General features: G+C 37.6%; 1 protein-coding gene across 6 annotated transcripts in view; it reads left to right on the forward strand.

The window, feature by feature from the left end:
• The window catches only part of KANSL1 (KAT8 regulatory NSL complex subunit 1), a 175,392-nt gene that overhangs the window by 35,940 nt on the left and 116,654 nt on the right, over positions 1-22,798 (forward strand). For all 6 annotated transcript variants that reach the window (XM_070226067.1, XM_070226063.1, XM_070226064.1 and 3 more), the window contains one exon: positions 6,495-7,866. In XM_070226067.1, coding sequence (XP_070082168.1) covers positions 6,578-7,866 — 1,289 coding nt within the window. In that variant the 5' untranslated portion in view covers positions 6,495-6,577. The remainder of the gene's footprint in view (positions 1-6,494; positions 7,867-22,798) is intronic.

The raw sequence follows: 22,798 nt of genomic DNA on the forward strand, positions 1-22,798 counted from the left end.
TCTTTCCTTTGTGCAGAGTAATGAGGTAATGGTGGGGAATAGGTTAGTAGAAGCCACATTATGGGCAAACTTTTCTTCCCTATCTGATTTTTGCTTCTGTTTTCAGTGAAAGTGCGGTTAGCCAAATGGCCAAACTCTTCCCCTTGGGTCTCTGCAGTTTATCAACATTTTTGCAAGGAGGATGCTCCAGATTATCCTTGTATACCTGAAGTCCTGTCCTGAGAATTTAAAAGGAATAAGGCACGGTTTTCATTTGTAGGTGTGGAGTTAGTTCTGATTTGCAGTTTTTTTGAAGCAGCTGGATATGTTTTGCTTTCTGGAAAGAATATATAGAGAGAGAATCTGTATTTCTAGGCAGTGGTTCTCAACTGGGAGGTGATTTTGCCCCCTAATGAGACATTTGACATGACTGGAGGCATTTTTGGTTGTCATAATTTGTAGGAAGGTGCTACTGGCATCTAGTGGGTGGGGGCCAGGGATGCTGCTAAAGGTCCTACAATGCACAGGAGAGACGCCTAGTGCAACAAAAAAAAAACCCCAAAAAATTATTCGGCACAAGATGTCAGTAGTACTGGGGGTGAGGAACTCTGCCCAAGGGGTATATTTGTGCTTCCCAAGTGCTACTTGTGTTAGGTGGAAGTCTGCCTTTTAACCTGTGTTGCAGTTTAGAATAATAGAATCATAAGCACAGGAAGGGACCCTAGAGGTGTCACATATTTGAACTTGATCCCAGCTTGTATCCCTCAGAACAGTGTTCTGCAAGATATTAATAGGTGTAATGGAAAAAAAAAATGCTTATTTGTTATGTAAATTTGGTAAAGGCAAACATTTGTTCAGAATGATGAAATACATTGTGAATCTCCATCAGGGAAATCCTTCCCAAATGTGTTTGCCTGCTGAACTCATTTGACGTCTTCCAGGCCCCAAAAAGCTTCCTTGGAACTGGGAGAGAAACCGTTAATTACCTGCCCAACCTTTTATAGCCTTTTAAAGGACCTTGATTAGATGGCCCCTTTCTTTTGTCTCTGCAAGCTTTCTGCAGAATCTTAATTTGTGTCAATGACAGCAGGTCCATTGGGTCCATCTGTATTTATTTGTCAGATTGTGGTTTATTAGATGAACTAAAAATTGGGCTATTTTAGGTTTCTTTATTCTGAATGTACCATGTAACTTTTATTATCTATTCCCACTAGTAAATTGGAAATTATAATCCCAGCCCCGAACTTACTGCCCAGGTTGTTATGAGGATTAATAAATTATAGCTTTTAATGCTTTGTATTCTTTGGAGAAAGGTGATTATAAACTGTTGTACTGTTTTTGTCAAACTGCGTGACAGTCTTTCTCTGCTTTTAAATTCTTGAAGAGTGGAGCTTTTGGGATTCAAGTGGGATGGGAATCATTGCTTTAATCAGCATTCTGCTCAATACATTAAATTTAAGAATGTTGTCGTGACATTTTGCCTTACCCAGATGTTTTGGCTCTTTAAGAATTTGCGTTATTTTCTTTTTGCTTCTTTCTCTTTTATTATACAAGTAATATGTGCTTATGGTGGAGACGTTATATAAGCCAGAAAACAAAAAACAAAAGAATCTTATATGTATATATATTTTTTTTCTTTTTAATTTTTCTCCCCCCTTCCCCTCAGTATATAGTTATATATTTTAGATTTTGGTCCTTCTAGTTGTGGCATGTAGGATGCCACCTCAGTGTGGCCTGACGAGCGGTACCATTACCATCTGTGCCCGGCATCCGAACCGGCGAAACCCCGGGCCACAGAAGCAGAGCATGAGAACTTAACCACTTGGCCATGGGGCGGGCCCCAAGACGAAAGAATCTTACCACTTACTTTTTTAAACAAAAATGAGGTCATAGTGTATGTTTTGGTTTGTAAAAACTTTACTTTTCATTCAACAGTGAAGCACACACTTTTTCGTGTCAGTAAATATAGCTCTGCATTGTTGTTATTTATGCTTGCATAATATTTCATTGTATGAATATTTCATAATTTAAATTGTTGGGCATTTGGTTTGCTTTATTTTTATTATAAGCAACATGAAATATTAAAATAAAAGTAACTCTAGACATACAGTGAGAGTATTAAAAAAGCACAAAAATAAGTCCTAAGCTTAGGCGGTGGTTTATGGCAATTATAGCTAATATTGAGTGCTAACTAGATTTTCTGTGCCCAGTCTTTTGGTATGTGCTTTCTTTTTCCTGTGTGCATGAGTCCTCAAGTAGAGTGAATGTTTTAGAGAATTATTTGCTTTATATTTTTCCTTATATATATTTTCCTTTTCTTGATAAGAAGTCTTATCAAAATTTATTCGTTTTATATTTGCTTTTTGTCTATAGGTTGTAATAATAGTGCAAATACTGGGTGTTTGTGCCAGGCACTAAGCTAAGTAATTCAATTTTATTTAATCAACACGGTAGCCTTGTTAGGTAGGCTCTGTTATTTGCAGATGTGAGGAAATTGGGGCAACAGAATAGTTAAATACTTTAAATGAGAGTAGAGCCTAGGATATGACCTGCTCCCCTTATCTGTGAGTATTACCCTTTGGGGGTAATACTGAATCTCAGCATAGCATTATTTCAAGTCCACAAAGGGAGAAGGCTGTCAGTTTCAATCTTTTGTTTAACAATAGTGTTGTTTTGGTATAAAAAGATAAAGACAGGAGTTAGGAACGGAATTTTTTCTGAAGAGGTCGCTTTTTCCCCTTGTCACCTTTTTCTGCTCCCTACTTATTTAAGTTAACTGTTCTGCAGTGTATCCTCTGGGCATATTGAGACCAAGGAGAGAGTGTGTAAACAAAATAAACTCTTGCCTTTGAGATGTATGTGATGTTGCATTCACAGATGTACTTTCAGAGAGTCAGAGAAATCTTCTTGAAAGAGATGGGACTTGAGCCAGCAGATTTTTCTTTAAGTTGTGAACTTTAAAGAATTGAATGATTCTAAAATAACTTTGGAATGTTTACTGCTTAGGTGTGGTGTGATGTTAATTATGAATCCCTTTTTATCTGTGCTGGCTGAGCCTGGGTTTTCCAGAGTAAGTTTTGTATAAGCTGTGTAACATCTGTGTCCTTGCCTGGGTCTCCAGAGAGAGGCTGTTTCCTGCCACTGCTGAGACCTAACTGCAGTGCTCTTGGGTAGAGGCTACAACTACTCTTCTTACATGTTGTATTAATCATCTGGCTCTGACAATAGGCCTCCCTGGATTGCTAGTGTCAACTGTGTACTGATATCAATTCAAAAGAAGAGGAGATTGAATTGATGGAAAAGATCTGAGTGATTTTTTTTTTTTATGGGAGAAAACGCTTGTGAATTATAAAACTGACTCAAGGTACTTTCAACAAATAACTTAGGTTGGTTCATCTGTCAATTGGTTTGTGACACAACTGTTTATACTATACTAGGAGTTATTACTAAATTTTAAATCAGAAATAGGAAAAGTGGACATAGAACAGTTTGTGTCACACAGGATGCCATATGCCAGAAAGTCCATAAGGATAAAACTTGTCAGCCCCAGAAGATCTAGTTATTTCATAGGATTTTCTTTAAAATACAATCTTAGAACAAGAAATTTTTGGCAGTTATGTAGACAGTAAACAAATTTGTCCTGTAAGTGTATTGGTATTTGTATGGATGTTTTGTCATTTACTTAAATATTTTGATATCATTGATTTGAATTGTCATAGAATAAAGAATCTTAGTGTAGTCCTATAGGGCCTACCATGTTGGTATTGATCTAAAGATAAAAATGTTTGACCAAATTGGAAATTGCTCTCCTTTTTTTAAGGGGGGAAGATGTTGCTTTAATTAGTGATTCGCAAACATTTTGGTCTCAAGGCCCCTTTTCACTCTTAGAAAATGTTGAGAACCATCAAGAGCTTTTATGGGTTATTATCAATAGTTGATGTATTAGAAACTTCAAGAAATTTTCAAGAGTTATTTACTAATTCATTTTTAAAATAACAAACTTGTTATATATTATGAAAAAAAGCTTTTTACCAGAACAAAAAAATTTAGTGAGTGGCATTGTTTTACATTTTTGCAAATCTTTCTGATGTCTGGCTTAATAAAAAAGAGCTGAGTTCTCATATCTGCTTCTGCGTTCTATTCTGATACGTTGTTTTGGTTGAAGTGTGTAAAGAAAAGCTGGCCTCAGACAGATATGTAGTTGGAAAAGAGAAAAGTATTTTAATAGCCCTTTCAGATAAGTGTTGATATTCTTTGACAATACGAGTAGTCGTTTCATAAAGGTTAGTTCCAATGTGGAATCTAATACCATATTAAAGAACTTTTTGTACTCTATTCCGTTAAAATCCGTTGGTCTACATCTTGCACTTGCTTTTACCCATGCATGAGTTTCTAACGTGCATTGGTCATTCACTGAGTTATGCAGATCTTCCAAATGTTGACCCATTTAATTATACGGTATCAAAAATTCATTAATATCAACAGTAATCTATTTAATCAGAAATGGCTTTTTTTTTTTAAAGATTGGCACCTGAGCTAACATTCATTGCCAATCATTTTCTCTCTCTTCTTCTCCCCAAAGCCACCCCAGTACATAGTTGTATATTCTAGTTGTGATAGTTATGAGTGAGAAATGGCATTTTAAGTATTGGGAAAATATTCAAGTTCATGGTGGTGGATACATGTTTTCAAAATAGTTATTTTTTTCTTGAAAACTCAGATTTTATGCTTGGCAGCAGACATTGTCAGTGGTTTTCCTTGAAGTGACAGGTTTACTTTATTCATTTTTGAGAATATGTCTGCTAACTTAAGTCTGAATAACAGTAGTTTGTCATTCGTTCTGCCGAGTAAAAATAATATTCCATGAGAAAAGTTTCTAGTTCACCTTGCAGCCCAGTCGTACAAGTGCTTTTACTCAGACTTCTTAAAACAGCTAAACGTCTTTGTGGGTACTTTGCCTTCCATCACACAGACTATTTTAAAAACGTACTCGAGTGGAGATTTAATAAAATTCAAAATTTTCGTAGTTTCATGAAGGATATTGTTAAGTGGAACTGACTGACTTTTTTTTTTAACCTGTAAATAAGTAGAGAATACAATCACCAGTGACTGTTAGTACAGTTTGGTGCCTCTGCCTTGATTTGTGCTAAGGTCCCAGCAATTTTGTTCAGCCTTGTTTTTGCATCCTCACTGCCAATGTCAACACAGTGAAAAAAGGCAAATAATGTTTTAGTGTTACTATGAAAATAACTTTGATCCTGTGGACCCCTGAAATGGTTTTTGAGCTCCCAAGAAGTCCACAGACCACACTTGAAGAACAGCTGGCTTAGTTCTTTACATGGATTTCCTTTTGCTCTCAGACCAAGTAAACCAAAGGGGATGAAGAAGAGGCAAATGACTGAGGTTTTTAGCTTGGAATACTAAATGAAAGCAGTGCCATTACCTGAGATGATAAAATGGCATGAGGAGTAAGTGTGTTGCAAGAAGAAAGTGAATTTTGAGTTTCAGGGAGCTTGAGGAACATAGAGGTGGGAATATTGATTAGTGCTGCTCAGCAAGTTTTTTCCCAGTATTAGGAGGCCTCACTGTACTTAGTAGTGGTGGTTGCTAAGGAGGTGAGTTGAGAGAGAAGAGGGCACAAGAAGGGCCTTTGGTGTCAAGGACATCAGGAAAGGAGAATTTCAAGAATGGGGTGGTTAGCACTACCTAACGCTCCAGAGATGTCAAATAGAATGGGGACTGAGACTTGACCATTGGATTTGATGCTAAGATTACTGGTGACCTTTGCCAGAGCAGTAGGCGTAGAAGCCAGGTTATAGAAGAGGGAAGTGCAGAGGCTGCTATTTGTACTATTCTTTCAAGAAGTTTTGGGGAAAAGGGAAAAAGAGACACATTGGGCAATTAATTTGAAAGGTGGGTTTTACTGAGGACAGTGAAAGAAAACTGATCAAGCAAACTGGTATTACTGGTGTGATACAGTTAAGCTCGTATGATATGTCTTGCTGAGAAGTGAGAAGCTGCTGAACACTGGATTCTCTGGCCAGAAAAATGCACAGACCTATGACATTTGGCATACAAACTTTTTGGTAGGGATGAGAGAGCGCTCCTTACTAATTGTTTTCTGTTTAATTGCTAAGTGTTTAGTTTGACACGTTTGCCTTAAATTCACTAATTTCAAGAAGTTTTAAAGAGATTTTTCTTTTAAATGCAGATGATTTAACTTTAACAATCTGCGGTTCTCTCAGAATGGAACTTCTCTTTTGGCTACTTTCAGTCTATGGTAACAAGCGACAAAAGAGAAGGGTGGAATTCTTTGTCTTGTGCAGGGATTGCCCCCTCCTCCTTCCCCATTTCCTCTTCACAAAGGATATTCTAGTCTCCAGAATGGTTAAGAGTGTTTTCTTTCTGGAGGCAGAGTTTGGGTAACAGCCTCAAGTAGTGTTTGTATTAAAAACATGTGTGTTGTTTTTTAATGTGCTTGTATTTCTAACTTCCTTTTCTTCTTTCTCTTCTAGTCTGTTCTCTGGGGAGGCAGTAAGGGGCCGTGGAGCTGGCCTCGGCACCGGGAGAGGCTGGACTTCCTGTCTCTCTGTGCTGAATGGCTGCGATGGCGCCCGCTCTCACTGACGCAGCAGCTGAAGCACACCATATCCGGTTCAAACTGGCTCCCCCATCCTCCACTTTGTCCCCTGGCAGTGCCGAAAATAACGGCAACGCCAACATCCTTATTGCTGCCAACGGAACCAAAAGAAAAGCCATTGCTGCAGAGGATCCTAGTTTAGACTTCCGAAATAACCCTACCAAGGAAGACTTGGGAAAGCTGCAACCACTGGTGGCATCTTATCTCTGCTCCGATGTGACATCTGTTCCCTCAAAGGAGTCGTTGAAATTGCAAGGAGTCTTCAGCAAGCAGACAGTCCTTAAATCTCACCCTCTTTTATCTCAGTCCTATGAACTCCGAGCTGAGCTGTTGGGGAGACAGCCAGTTTTGGAATTTTCCTTAGAAAATCTTAGAACCATGAATACAAGTGGTCAGACAGCTCTGCCACAAGCACCTGTAAATGGATTGGCTAAGAAATTGACTAAAAGTTCAACACATTCTGATCATGACAATTCCACTCCTCTCCATGGGGGAAAACGAGCTCTCACTTCATCTTCTCTTCAGGGGGGTGAAGTGGTGGCGTCTGAATCTGGGGACTTGAAGGGGGGTATGACCAATTGCACTCTTCCACATAGAAGCCTTGACGTAGAACACACAACTATATTTAGCAATAATAGCACTGCAAACAAATCTTCTGTAAATTCCATGGAACAGCCAGCACTTCAAGGAAGCAGTAGGTTATCACCCGGCACAGACTCCAGTTCTAACTTGGGGGGTGTCAAGTTAGAGGGTAAAAAGTCTCCCTTGTCTTCCATTCTTTTCAGTGCTTTAGATTCTGACACAAGGATAACAGCTTTACTGCGGCGGCAGGCTGATATTGAGAGCCGTGCCCGCAGGTTACAGAAGCGTTTACAGGTTGTGCAAGCCAAGCAAGTGGAGAGGCATATACAGCATCAACTGGGTGGATTTTTAGAGAAAACTTTGAGCAAGCTGCCAAACTTGGAATCCTTGAGGCCCCGGAGCCAGTTGATGCTAACTCGAAAGGCTGAAGCTGCATTGAGAAAAGCTGCCAGTGAGACCACCACTTCAGAGGGACTTAGCAACTTCCTGAAAAGCGATTCAATTTCAGAAGAATTGGAGAGGTTTACAGCCAGTGGTATAGCCAACTTGAGGTGCAGTGAACAAGCATTTGATTCAGATGTCACCGACAGTAGTTCAGGAGGAGAGTCTGATGTTGAAGAGGAAGAACTGACCAGGGCTGATCCTGAGCAGCGCCATGTGCCCCTGTGAGTAGAACCCACACATAATGTCATTCTTGAGAAATGTTGGAACAAGGGAAAAAGACTTGATGAATTCTTATCACGGGGAGAATGGGATTCTTTGTATACAGGTGCCTAAGTTACATTTGTCTTTTCCCTGATTTTAGATAGGTGGGTACATTTACCTGCTAGTAAAGAAATGAGAGCTGTTTCTGGTATAGTGTTCTGTTGCTGTAGGCTAATAGCTGCTAATTTCCTTTTGAAATCTTATTAAGAAAAATTAGACAACATCTTATTTGTAAAACTGTACCCATACTTCTTTCAGAGTGAATAATTGTTTTCTTTTGAAGCTGTACATAGGATATTTTTGTAAGTTTCTATGGCTTGACTTCAAATTTTGTTACTAGTAAATGGGGACAAAAGTTTAGTTGACCTAGTTAATGTCCCTGGAATTTATAGTTGGTTTTTTTTTTTTTTGAGGAAGACTAGCCCTGAGCTAACATCTGCTGCCAATCCTCCTTTTTTGCTGAGGAAGACTGGCCCTGAGCTAACATCCGTGCCCATCTTCTACTTTAGACATGGGACGCCTACCACAGCATGGCTTGCCAAGTGGTGCCATGTCTGCACCCAGGATCCGAACCCGTGAACCCCAGGCCGCTGAAGTGGAACGTGCGCACTTAACCACTGTGCCACCAGGCCGGCCCCTATAGTTGCTTTTAATTGAACTTTCAGCAGAGAATGTACCCAGTCTTCAATTTTAACACTTGAGATTTCCTTACATTTTAAGGACTAATAATCAGAAAATGCTTCAGAGTATTTTATAGGTTGCCTTCAAGCACAATCCACTTTCACAACTTGATTCTCTTCCTAAAAGAGCCCATCTTTATCAGATTTAGATTTTATTGTCTCTCAGTTAAATATATTGACACATTTGGGATAAATTCTTACTGGTTTTTTCCCCAAATCTGTTGGTTTGAGGAGAATTCTAAATGAGCCTTGCATGGCACTCCAAATGGCATGGTGGAGCCATAGGTGCTTTCCTCCAGTTTGTCTCTCCTAATCCTGCATTCGGCTCCTTACAGATAAACAAAGCAGTACAGCATATCTCCTTAAGATAAATCAGTCTACGTTTATCTACTTGTAAGTGTTAGGAGAGAGAGAATTATGAGAAGTTGGAGAAGAGGGGCAGGAGAGTTGACTAGTAGATCGTCTTTCGTTTCCTCTTTAGGTAGGGATGTTGGAAAGGTTGGATTACTGGTAAAGGCTGAAATAGGTGGATATGTTTGAATAATTGGTTTTTCCTTGTCTACAGTAAAAAGTGGCTAAGATTTTTACTGAAGACGTTGAGACAGCTATGCTTTTAAACTTAAGTAAATTTCCTTTTTTTTTTTTTGGTTTTGTTTATGTTATCCACGTGGATAACACTCTATCTGAAACATAAATTTTGGTTTGTGTTTCTATTTTGAGAGAAAAAGTCTGGATAATTTTGCTGAATTTCTTCCTTGTAGACCTAGTTCCATTACCATTTGTTAGTTTACTGTGTACTCAAGAGTCCCACTTCTGTATTCAGATCTAAAGCAAATATATTTCAGAGGCTTGCTACTGCTGTAACATAGTTACCTTTAGTTAAATGGATTAATAGCTTAAATCAGCCTGCCGATATTTGTGGCATTATGCCCACTGACTTTGCTGCATAAACCACTGCTTCAAAAAAAATCTTGGTTGGGGCCGGTCTGGTAGTGTAGTGGTTAAGTTTGTGCTCTGCTTCGGCAGCGTGGGGTTCACTGGTTCGGATCCTGGCCTTGGACCTACGTAACCTCTCATCAAACCATGCTGTGGGTGCATACCACATAGAAGAACTAGAGAAGTCCTTACAACTATGATATACAGCTATGTACTGGGGCTTTTGGGAGAAAAAAAATGTTGGGGTTGGGGTGAGATTGGCAACAGATGTTAGCTCAGGGCCAATCTTCCTCACCAAAAAGCATACCTTAAAAAAACCAAGCAAATTACATCTCATTTGGGGAAAAAAAAAATCTCGGTTAACGTTGAATATTTTGTGTTTAGGAGTAATTTCACATAACAAATAACTGTAGTTGAAGCATTTTATTTTGTGTACCTTGTCTATTTGAGAAAAAGAACATCTAGAATCTGTAAGTTTCTTGTTTTCAGGGTACATTGTATTGAAAACATTTCTAAGTTTTGGTAATGTTGTGGGTAACTGTTGCAATTCAGTGAAATCAGAATATCTAAGAGAACTGTTCTTATTCTGTGGGATAATTAGTGATTCGCAAAGACCTCTTAGTCCATTCACTCATTGCTTAGTTGTGGGCATTCTTCTCACATAACAGTTTGTTGATCGCAAGGGTGTGAAGTATTAAGGACAGGTAAGGGATCATTTTAGGAAACTTTCTGGGATCAGTTGAGTCCTCTTACAATTAAGTCCTCTTACAATTAAGTCAGCTAAATAATGCTTTAAGAAGTTGAATTTCCATGCATCAGATCATATTAAAGTAAGGAAAATTTTGGCACTAACAGTACTGTCAAGTAAAAATATACTTTTTGCTCCTTAGGATATAACTGAATTTAATTAAGTTAAAACCACCAATAAGGCATAAATACTTCTTGTTGAGCAAGGTCACCAGATTGACTCCTAAGACTGATATCTTAGCCAGGTATTTGTTGACTGACTATTTTAAAGGTTTTCAACAGTTGGCCAGACAGTGATATTGGAGGCATTGCTTTGATTAAAAAAGAATAAAAAAGGGAAGTTGTTCTTTGGAGGCTGTGAAGCCCTTTCTTTGTAATTTAATAATCCCTCCCAGATCTCATAATCACATTTATAATTCTTCAGTCCTAGAATAAGAAGTTAGTTAAGTCTTCAGGAGCTTGACCCAGCTGATGAAGTTTAACTTTCTTCTTCCTTCGAGTAGCCTAATATTTCACTCCTTTGCTGAAGTACTTCTGCCAGAGATAAACTTGCTAGATTTAGTCTAGGCAGCCTTGGTGAAAATATTAGGTAGAGGAGAGTTGAAATGAATTGTTTTTAAATGATGTTGCTTAAATTACAAGTGAATGGTTCTGTGAAAATTACAAGCTTTCATCAAGAATTCCTTTGTTTTTCTTTTTTCTAGCAGTAGCAGAGTGATTGATTTTTATGTTGTTGAATTTTTGGGAAATTCTGCGTTTATTGTTGTATTATACTTTATAGTTAGTTAGTAAATTCTATATTGCTAGATGAGGCATATTAAAGAAGTGTTCTTTTTTTCTTAATTTTTTAATTGATTTTATGTTTAGTTTAAAACTGTTACATCTTTTCATTTTAAACTCTTTTTGGAAGATCTTCCTCAAATGTCTTATATATCTTCCTGTCTTGGTACGCGTATCTGCTTCTTTGGAAATTCTGCATCATACTGGGTTTGACCTGTATTAAGTGTTTAGTAACATCACTTGACAAAGCAGGAATTTAAACCTCTCCTTGATCAAGGGACTAGCAAGAAGGCTGTATGTTTCAATAAATACCTTACTGTTTAATTCTTAATTGTAGAAGTAGAAATAAAAGCATTTAGTTATCAGCTCATATGTATGTAATATATAACTGTTGAGTGTGTGCTTGTGTGTGTACTTCTGTGCACACACTCTTTTTCTCACTTTAGTTTTTCTTTGTGTTCCTTCTCTTTTTCCCTCTAAGAGTTTTGTTATGCTATTTTGTTAATGGATTCCTGGACCCATATCTCATTTTGCTAAATTTGGTTTTCATTTTCTTGGCCCTTGTGGCTTATAATCTTCTATAGTAAGTACTTGCTGTTAAGAAAATAATTTTTTCCATTTATTCTCTTAAATGTTAATGTTCTTAGATCAGCAACCTTCTGGGTACCTGGACATTATGTATGCCTGTCTTCTCTTTCTTTCTGAACTGTTACTATAGGCTTATCTTGAGGGTCAGTATAAAAGTAATCCCATAAAACATTTCATTGTGACCACTGAGCATACTATATGTTCTTTTATACACTTTAAATATTCTTTGTATTACAGAATGTCTTCTTTATAAGGACCTCAGGGAGAAAGATATGTAACCAAGAATAATTATATTTTTTCCTAAGCTTTTAGTCTGTTTTTATTACTTGGACGCTATATATTTGTATTGTTCACTTGGTTTCTATTTTCCTGTTGACTTTTGGAAGTTTAGATGGAAGCTTGTAGGGCTTATTATTACCTTTTTGTAGGCCTCATTCTTGGCTTCATTTTGTTATCCCTGTTCTTGTTTTATTTTCATGTTTTTATTTTTGGTTTAATTTATGCTAACCTATGTTTTATTTATCTGATAGCCTTCTGGAGTCTGTTTCAGATCAAGGTTGGGTTAAAATAAACCAGATGTTCAGTTCTGAAGAAGTTATTTGAATTTTGGGTTGTCTTGATTGCAGTGACTTCCCTTTCCTTCTGGGGAATTTTACCCTCTTGGAGTTGTTAATGAAGACTTTAGGGTGTAATGAATTAATTACTAGTCTGTTTGTAGATTTTGATTTTTTAGGTAGTCTGGAATGCTTTGTGTTGTAGCTCCTACTTGAGTTTATTAAATATACACAGATGATGTTGCCAAAGGTGGCAGTCAACTAGATTTGTCCTTATTTTCCTATTCCTTATCCTTTTACAGGTTGATGGAGTGCGAGGAATGTTAGAGGTCTCTCTCGTAAAGAGACCTAAGATCTAACCCTTCTCTGCTATAAACTAGCTGTAGGGCTAATTATGTAACCACTTTTCTAATAAAAATGAGGGAATTGAACTAGATGATCTCTAGGGCTCAAACTACTTTGAATTGTGACTACTCTATCGATTGGCACCTGAGCTAACATCTGTTGCCAGTCTTTTTTTTCCTCCTCTTCTCCCCAAAGCGCCCCAGTGCATTGTTGTATATTCTAGTTGTAGGTCCTTCTGGTTGTGCTATGTGGGATGCCGCCTCAGCATGGCTTGATGAGCGGTGCCAGGTCCACACCCAGGATCTGAAATGGTGAAACCCTGGGCTGCCAAAGCAGAGTGCGCAAACTTAACTACTTGGCCATGGGGCTGGCCCCTACTCTTATCTTTAAATAACATCTATGGAGCTGTTCTCAGCACCATTGTTTTGCATTTGGGGAAGCTGAGGCAAAAAGTCCTTATAAATCACTGGTGTAATTTGAAACGAAACAGTTTTTTTGTGACTTAGAGCTTTGATTCTTTTAGTGCCTTAGGTTTTTATTTTTCTTTCTCATACTCTTTTAAAGTGATTATTGTATTTCTTAGTGTATGGGATACACATATGGGAATAGTTCCCATTGTGTTCTTATAGAAGTTACTTCGGAGCTGAGTAGACTTTTATTTGCTGAACACTTTGATTTAATGCCCCTTATTTATCTGCTAGCCTGCATATAACATCAAGTGGCAGAAATAGGAACTTCTGTATTTTCTCCCTCTTCCCTCCCCTTTTCTTTTTTCTGAGAAGATACGTAAGTAATGAGAATTATTCTTGGTGCTTCTTATGTGATTCTGAAGGAGGGAAGTGAGGCAAGAGGAATTTGGGAGTTACCCATTTGCAGATCTAGTTGCTACAAATGTTTTCTGTTGTCTTGTGACTGGTGTTTTCATTCTTTGAAGTTGAGTGAAAGTACTCTTTTATGATAATGTTAAAGTGATCATACAGTAAGTACTCATTGAATGAGCAAGTGTGTAAGACACAGTAAATGCCACAGGTGAATTAATTGATTCTCTATTCTCAAGAAGTTTATAGTTTTTATATGGAGTGGAGACATGGTAAGACAAAGGTGAATACTTAGAAGAGTGCCTGGTCCATAGTAATAGAAGGTAAATACTTGTGATACAAATGAAATAGGAAGAGATCACAGATAGTTGATGGAATTGGAAAGAAGCCATATTAGAAATGAACCTTGAAGGGTGGCTAGGATTTTGACAATATTTTCTCTCGGTTTTGGCCTATTGAGGTATGTCAGCATAGGTCAAAGGCACAGCATATACAGAGAGGACAGAGGCTAAAAGGGATGGGGCTTTGGTGGGTAAAGTGGGGATATTTTAGAGACCTAATTTATAGGGAAGGGTGATGAATGTAGTGTAAAAAGGGAAGGGGAAAATTCCAGAGATGATGCAGAAGTAGATTTAATGGGACTTAGTAGCAGTGAATGTATGGGGGTGGTGAAAGAGGGATCATCATAGATGATTGAAGTTTCGAGTTTGGGTGACTATAAGAATTCAGTTTACAAAATAACTCTAATAGCTCATGAAAGTCTGGGTTTTCTGCCAGTATCTTCAAAATGAAGGTTTCTGTATTCCTTTTAAGTCCCAGCAAGTGGTAAGAATCAGGAAATGGGCTTCCAAGCAATCCTGTATAAACAGACGGAAGGAGTTGACCTATACAGAGAGGCCTCAAAGTCTTACATTGGTGACTTTGATTAATTCATTTATCAGATGTATTGAGTGCCTACTATGTGTGGAAGTGCTAGATCCCAGGGATATATAGTGGTAAGAGAGACATAATCCCTGCCCTGCCCTCATGGGTAATATAGGTTAGAAACAGAGATTAATTATTTAAGCAAGTAATCACATAGTTAATGATGTATTTACAGTGGTTGTGGGTGCCACAAAAGTGAAGTTCAGAGTGCTTTGAGGGTGCATATGAGGAACATCTCATTAAGATGGGTGGGGATGTTATAGCGAGTATCCTGAAGAAGTAACATGGAAGCTGAGACCTGAATGATGAAAAGCAGTTGATGGTGAAGAAGGGGAGGATGTTACAGACGGAGGAAACACCATGTGGTAAGGCCTTGGGAATGGGAGGTGCTTGATCGTTTCAAGAACAGAGCAAAGTGTAAGGAGAGTGTTGAGCAGGGAGGCCAGAGAGGTAGCCAGAGGCTAGATCATAACAGGTGACCTTGTAGGGCATCTCAGGTTTAAAATTATTATGAAGCCATTGACAGGGTCTGGATATTATTGAGGGTTTTAAAAATTTTTTATTTATGTTTTTTGTGAGGAAGATTGGCCCTGAGGTAACACCTGTTGCCAGTCTTCTTTTTGCTTGAGGAAGATTGTCGCTGAGCTAATCTATGCCAATCTTCCTCTATTTTATGTGGGATGCCGCCACAGCATGGCTTGAAGAACAGTGCTGGGTCTGCACCTGGGATCCGAACCTGTGAACTCTGGGCTGCCAAAGCGCAGTGTGCAAACTTAGCCACTACACCACCGGCTGGCCCCCATTGGTTTTTTTTTTTAAGATCCCTCTTACTGTGTGAAGAGTGGAGTGGATGTGGACTTGGGAGACTGGTTAGGCTGTTGTGGTAAGCAAGGTAAGAGAGAACGGTGGACTCAGCCTTTGACAGGGAAGAATGAGAGAATTGAATATTGGAAGTGCGGTGACTAGAACTTGTGACTGATTGGATGTGGTGAGTGGACGTTGAGAGACAGGGAAGAGGTATTATGGGTGATTCACAGATTTTGGCAGAATTGGATGGATATGTTGAGATGGAGAAGGAGCAGGTGGGGGAGGTTATTGAATGCACTGGGCATTCACTAATTTTTCTTTAACATTTTTGGCTGTTGGTTATACCCAGAGGTTTCAGTGTTATTTGCAGAGCACCCTATTAGATTCCATCAGCATGATAAAATAAATTGTTTTACTAGAAAAGGAAAAGCTTGGGACCACATTTATTTCAAATAAATAGTACTTTAGTTTCTCTAACCTCTTCCTAAAGGAAGACCAGAATGGACTAGATTATTTTGTGAGTGAGGCAGAAATTCATGCCTAACGTCATGTCCTTTCATGTCTTCCAGTTCATTGTCTTTTTCTTATTTCCCACTGTGTATCTCGGAAAACTGTGCTCATATATTCATTGTAAAGAGAGCATTGAGTTTCTGTAAATTTGAACCGGTATAAGGGGATCAGTATATAATATAATGAGTAAATCTTACTAATTTTGATTCCCATTAAGTAAGGCTTTGTGGCAACTTTAACCTATCTGTTTGATTTTATATTTGTATAATTATGAAGAAAAGTTTTTGCACCAAAGTGGTAAACAAAATTGCTTTGAAATCAATCTCAATTGATTAAAGTATCTGGAGAGTCTATTCCTCAAACAGAATATACTGAAAAGTTGTTAAATTGTAAATTTGTGGGTTGCTCTGGCAACCTATTTAGTAGCATTGTAGCGGCTATATAGATATATTCAGAACTCAGATAAGAGGACTTGTGGAGAAAATTATTTTGGGAGGAAAGTGGAGATTGAGGAATGGTAACTAGGAAGAGGGGTTATATTCTATTTTAAATCATTTTCTTATAAGTTGTTTTAGTTTTGCTTAAAAGAATAAGGGGCATGAGCCAGGGAGTTGAATGATAATTGTATATGTATAGTGGCCATTTTCTTGCTCGCTCTTTATTCCTTGTTTCCTATTTGTTCTTCTAGTACTTGAGGGATGCATCCTGGGAAGATAGAAACTGAGGGAGACAGAGCTGAGGACCGTTGGGATTAAATTAACCTGAAACCTGGGAGATCACAGAGCTGCAGGACGATTTTGACTGAACTGATTTGGTTGAGCTAGGAAACAACATTTTTAACCAACTTTGCCTAATCAGACAACAGAGTTGAGACATGTTGATAGGGAAAAAATAATAGCCTACATTTGTTGAATGTTTTGAGGTTGGTAGTGCTTTACATGCATTAATTTATTTAATCCTCACAGTACAGTGAGGCAAATATTATCTTGGTTTTGCAGAGTTGGCCTCAGAAATGAAAAGTTTAAGTAACTTGCTTAATGTCACACAGCTAATAAGAAATCTGGGCTGTTTACCCACAGCCTGGGTATAAACACTAGCTAGCTCAGTGGAAACAGTGTCAAATTGACTTGGTTGATGAAAAAAGATCTATGAAACATTATGTAAAATATGGCATTTAACTTTATATGAAAGAGACATTATAGTAATACAAAGTAGTTGAGGAAAAGTATAATGGTCTGTAACTTAAACAAATTATACCTTTAGCCTGCAAAACCCTGTTACTCATTTCTTTTGTGAAATAGAAGTCGGATGGGTTGAGGACCATTTCAATAGGGCAGACATAGCATCTAGGAAATGTGACGGGACTGATTTTTAGAAAGGAGAAGGAAACAAGGGAATTAATATGTGTTGATCACACCTTCTATATATATTAGGTGGTTTACATTTAGTATCCTTATTCTTTAAAATATTCATGTGATGAAGGTGATAGCCTCATTTTGTAGTTGAGACCCAAGACTGTAGATACATTAAATAATTTGCTTGAGGTCATGGTGAATATAAAAGCTAGTTCTTTCTACTATTTTTCTCCTGAACTGATTGGGAGGGAGCAGAAAGAAGATTCTATTTCAAGAAATGGAGCAACCTGAAGGCGCATAGCTCTTTAACACCTCTCTGACGGCACAGTACACTGATGGGCGTAGCATTGACAGTGAGGAATGATGTTAAATAGTTTTCTTTTACTGTAATAAATAATCCAGAGAAGTGACCTGTTTCATATTTCCCCCCCATCAAATGGGTAAAATAAACATTTCTGACATTCTAAAGGGGTGATTTATATTTTAATTTATGTGGAAAAATCCTCTTATTTCCCCAGTTGGTGGAAAAAGAAATCTTTTATGATATGAAAGTATTTTATGTTCTTTCTCCTTTAGCTTTCCGTTGTGCTTACAGCTGATATATGAATTGTAACTGTGTACTTAGAATTTATTAAAGTATTTTCCCCCAAGAAACCTCTTCTGGTAAATCTGGTTACTATAAGAACTGGAAAGGCATGCAATAGAAATTGAATATCCTGATTTGTTTCCCACCCGCTTACATGAATTTGTGTCATTTCAGTGCCTGAATATGGAATTTGTGGTTAACATTTGATATCTTATTTTTATTGATTTGATAATCACCAGAAAATCTGAAGGATTGAACTGGGGGTTATTTTTTTTCTTAGCGTTTGTGGGATTAGTACTAAAGAGGGAGCAGTGTAGTAGAAAGAGTTCTGGAGTACTATTGAGAATTGTTACTTTTAGTTTTTTCTTTTAGTCTTCCTAGGCTTAAATTCCTCCCTTATAAAATCTGGATTGTACCTTTTTGAAAGATGATGTCTCTTGTTTTGTAATGATGAGACCCAGGCTGGGATGGCAAAGGCTTTTCTCGCTGTTAGGCCTACTGTCTGTTTTGCTGAGGGATGCTGAGTGGCCAGGTGACCCCCCATGTAGCTCCCACTGCCTGCATTTCCATAGGGGACCCTCAGCCTGGGTCCTATCAGGGAATCAGTGGCAGAGCTGCGGCAGTCTGCTCACTTGTTCTCGCAGGAGGCAGCCTGGTGCCTGCATGTGCCTGTAGTAACTGTTTTATTTTTGATTGTGTTCCACTTACGGCAGTGAAGAAAGTGAGGTTACAAACTATGAATCCTGAGGATTTTGAGTAGTGAGAGAGTAAAGACAAGGGCTTTTACCAGATGGATATCCTAAGTATTTCGCTTAAAAAAGCTGTTGTTGGAGTGTTATCCTTTGGAAGTAAATATCTCTGATGGAAAACAGTCATCTCTCTCTCTCCCTTTTTCCCAAAATAAGCAAAATAATTTAAAAAACTTTTCATCGTCGTTTTTTAAAAAATATTACCGATTGTAAAGTTCATTTATATTGAACAAAGAAGGGACTGGTTGCCTTCTGATGCTCCACATATCCAAGGCAGAATTTCAGTTACTACTTTTTAGATGCGTAAAGGTAATGTAGTTGAATCCTCCATTGATTCATTTAGTTAGTTGCCTTTCATAGAATTTTACTCCGAGAACGAAAAGATCTGGGATTTTCCTAAAACAAATTTTCCTTCAGATCTTAAGGATTTTCAGCTCAGTTGCTGCAACCACTGTTTCTCTAGATTTCCAACTGGGTGAAAATGTTTTCCTTTTTCTACTGGCACTCCCCCAGCAGATTTTTCCAGCAAGTATTCTTTGGGCACACCCTATGCGTAGTGAATTTTACAAGATCTTTGTTCACAAGGCTGGAAGACAGGCCGAACTTCTCTTTGTAAGACAAAAACAGTCAGGCGTGCTTGAGACTGACTTTGCTTCTACCCAGCTGTATTTGAAATTGTTCACTTACGCAGAAACGTTCAAGCATTCTACAGGAGTAGTTTGACTTGGAAGTTTAAGTGGAAAGACTAATTTTGTATTTGCAGGAAGTTTTCTTGGTGCAGTGGTTGTCCTCCTGATTGAGATTTCTCATAATTTATTCTAAATGGTAACTTGGTAATAAGTAGGTCTCAGAGCCCAAGAGTTGGGAGGTGAGTGACTTTGATCTTTTATTAAGTGTGGGAAGTTATTGTTTTCATTAATGTCCAAAGCAGTATTAGATTATTTACACTTCCATGGTTTACTCTAAATAGTGTGATGGTACTACTAGATGAGATGACTTTCCTTAATTTCATCCATCAATTTTTAGATTGGCTGACAAACTTATGGAGGGGTAAGGCACAGTATTGCTTTGAATGTTTCCTGGCCGACCAGCCTTCAAAGAGTTACAGCTTATACTCCTTTAGTAGATGGTCTTTCAGCAGTGTTCAGAGGAGTTACCATAGTTGATAGTCTGAGTAGAAGCGAAGGTGTATCATCACTAAGGATAGTCAAAAGTGTCTCTATGGAAATTCCAGAAAAGGAGATCCAGAATTCTCTGAGCAAAGAGTAATAAATAGAAACATTTTCAAGGTAACTTAATTATTTGGGGGCTAGCCTTTCAGGAACATCTATCATCAAGATTAACCTGGCCCCCAAAAGGGAAGAAAACCCTTCTCTGATAGTAAAATAAGGAATCATGAAAACGTTTAAGAATTGAGAACTTGGTTTCTACCTTCAAGAAATAATTTATGTTACTGATTTCCGCCCCCCACCCTACCTTCAAGTAGAAAAGGAAGCGTTAGAATTAGGCAGTGTACGCTCAGTACTAGATACATGGTACAGGCATTAAATGCTGAAATTTAGGAAGAAAGAGTGTTTACTATGGGCTAAAGTGATCAGAAGACCTGAGAAAAGATGGAGGTTTAATTTGGATCAAGGATGACACTTAGGTTTCTAAGAGGAAATAGGGTGTTTCAGGTCCAAGGATGTTTATTCAAGGTCATTTATTCAATCTGTCTTATTTTCTTAAATAAGCATTTATTTAATAGCTATAGCATTTTCTCTGAGTTAGTTCTTTGGCCAAATTCTAAGAGTTTGGTGTGTCATATCTTTATTGTTCATTTCTAAATAAGAGCAATTTTGGTTTGTCTTCAGCATAATTATTTAGAAAGATGTGTTAAATTTTCCAGTCTAATTTGTCCTTTTTTTTGGCCAGCCTTTAAAAAAATTGTTGCTTTCTAGTCCTGTAGCATTGTGTTCAAAGAATGTGGCCTGTATCCTTTCTGATTTTTGGAATTTGAGCTCTATCTTCGTGACCTGTTACATGGTCAGTTGTTAACACAGTTCATTAACACAGGGAAGAGAGCTATCTGCCAGAGAGAAAAAGTTCAAGAAAGTGGAAGGTGAGGTTGGAAGGGTAAGTTGGGATTACATTGTTTTCGAATGCCAGACTAGTACGTTTGGATTTTATCCTAAGAAAAGTGGAGATTCACTAACATGGAATGGCATGATTAAAGTCCTCATAAAAGAGTCTTTGATAGTGATGTGGCTGGATGGATTGGAGGTGTAGGATGGTTTGGAGCAGGGCATGACTTAAAAGCAAGTAGCCTAATAAAAGTCTTTTGAACCAGGGCAGTGGACGTGGAAGAGAAAGTAAGGTCCAGATGCAAGATTGATGAAATAGAGAATTTTAGAGCTCACTTTGGAGATAAGCACAAATTCGTCGTTTACAGATGAGACACCTAGGGACAGAGTGGTCAAGTGACTGTGCTAAAGTTGATTAGGATGAGAGTCAAGGTTGTACTAGAGCTCTTGACTCCAAATCTAACGTATTTCATTGATTAAACGCTTTAGGAAACTTGGTGATGTGATTGGATTTTGGTCCTAGAAAGTTGGCAGAATATTGATAGGACTAGGAGAAGCAAGAAGAGATGTCATTGTTTGGGGAGAGGGAAGGAAATGAAATGAAATTATTTGGAGTGAAAGGCTTTTGTTGAAGAGTTTCTCTAAGAGGAATGACTGTTTAGTTTTTGTTTAGCTATTAAAATTTTTTGTGTTTGGTTTGAGGTAAGATTTTAACTTTATCCTCCACCCCACCATGGATAACCCGTTGTCCCCAAGCAATTTATTGAATAGATCATCCTTTTACTATGATTAGAATTGCCACTTTTATTGTAAACTGAATCCATATACACATCTGTTAATGTGTTGTCTTCTCTTTAATTGATCCAATGTCAATTCCTGCATCAAAAATCACAGTTTGAATTATTAAAGCTTTAAATGATATAATGTATTCAACATACTATCTATAATATATACTATTATAATATACGCTACTATATATAGATATATATCTATAATATATACTATAATATATACTACTACTTATAATATATACTATACTATTACATATATAATATATACTACTTTAATAAATATAATAAATATAAATATATATAAAAAAGCCATAGCTTTAAATATCTGATAGAGTAACTGCACTCTCCTTTTTCTTAAAATTATATATATATTTTTGTGAGGGTACTTTGGTTGCTCATTATCTTCTGTTTGAGTTTATCGGCTTCCTTTAAATCACATTGGAGTTTCAACTGGGATTGTTTTGTGACTGTACATTAATTTGGAGATATGACATCTTGACAACTTTAGGTCTTCTAAAATTGTCATATTTTTCTCTGAGGTCATTTATGTCTAGAGTAAAATTTACGCTTTTCTTTCTATAGGTCTTGTACATCTTTTATGTTTATTTCTGTGTATTTTACAGATTCTAATGCTATTAAGAATGATAGCATTTTTTTGTTGGTGTGTGGGAAAACTGTCGCTTTTTATATGTTGACTTTTTGTTTGGCGCCTTACTGACTTTTCCTACTCTTAGCAATTCTTTCAGGTATTTCTGTTTGATTTTACTAGGTGGATAGTCACCTAGTGACAGATGGGGACATTTTTGTTTTCTCCTTTTCAGTTGTTAGACTTTGTATTTGTTTTTCTTGTCTGGTTGCACACATTGGAACCCTCTAGTACATGGTTGCATAGTACCAAAGGTAGAGGACTCTCTTACCTGCGTCCTGACTTTCACTGGAGAAGTTATGTTTTGTCATTGAGTGTGATTTGTGCGATGGGTTTGCAATAATTCTCCTTTGTTAGGTCAAGCAAAGTTCTTTTAATTTCTAACTCAATTAAAATTTTTATTTCAACTGAATATTGAAATATTATCAATGCTTTTGCAGTATCTGTGGAGGTAGTAGGTTTTTTTTCCTTTAGAGCCTTTAAATTATTTCCTGATGTTGATTGACCTTGAATTCATTCAACAAATATTTATTGAGTGCTTATTATTTGCCAGCAACTCTTCAAGGCACTGGAGATAGTGCAGTGAACAAAATAGGCAAAAATCTCTGCTGTCTCTGGAGTTTACATTCCAGTGGGGAGTTCTTAGGCTAGACACCATCAGATATTGACTATCTGGATGATCTGGATTAATATTTTAGCTTATGTCAGATGGGATTTATTAAGTGTTTTTTTGGGCCGAGGGCAGCGCTCCACCCCCCCCATTTATAACTCGGAACAGCTTATAGTTTACTCCTTGACTGGCTCTGCTTATGGTAGGCTCCGACTGATTTGGTGAATCTTCCTGTCTTTTTCTGTGCTTAGGAATAGTTAAGAAGGATTATCTGTTTGCTGACGTTTTGATAGAACTTGACAGTTAAAATGACTTGAGCTAGTTGCCGTTTTAGTTTTATGAGGGGATCTTTGCTTATATTTTAAACTTCTTCTATGGTTTACTGGTTTAAGGTTTTTAGCCT

The sequence above is a fragment of the Equus caballus genome, chromosome 11 (genome assembly GCF_041296265.1).
Source record: "Equus caballus isolate H_3958 breed thoroughbred chromosome 11, TB-T2T, whole genome shotgun sequence".
Lineage (NCBI taxonomy): Eukaryota > Metazoa > Chordata > Mammalia > Perissodactyla > Equidae > Equus > Equus caballus.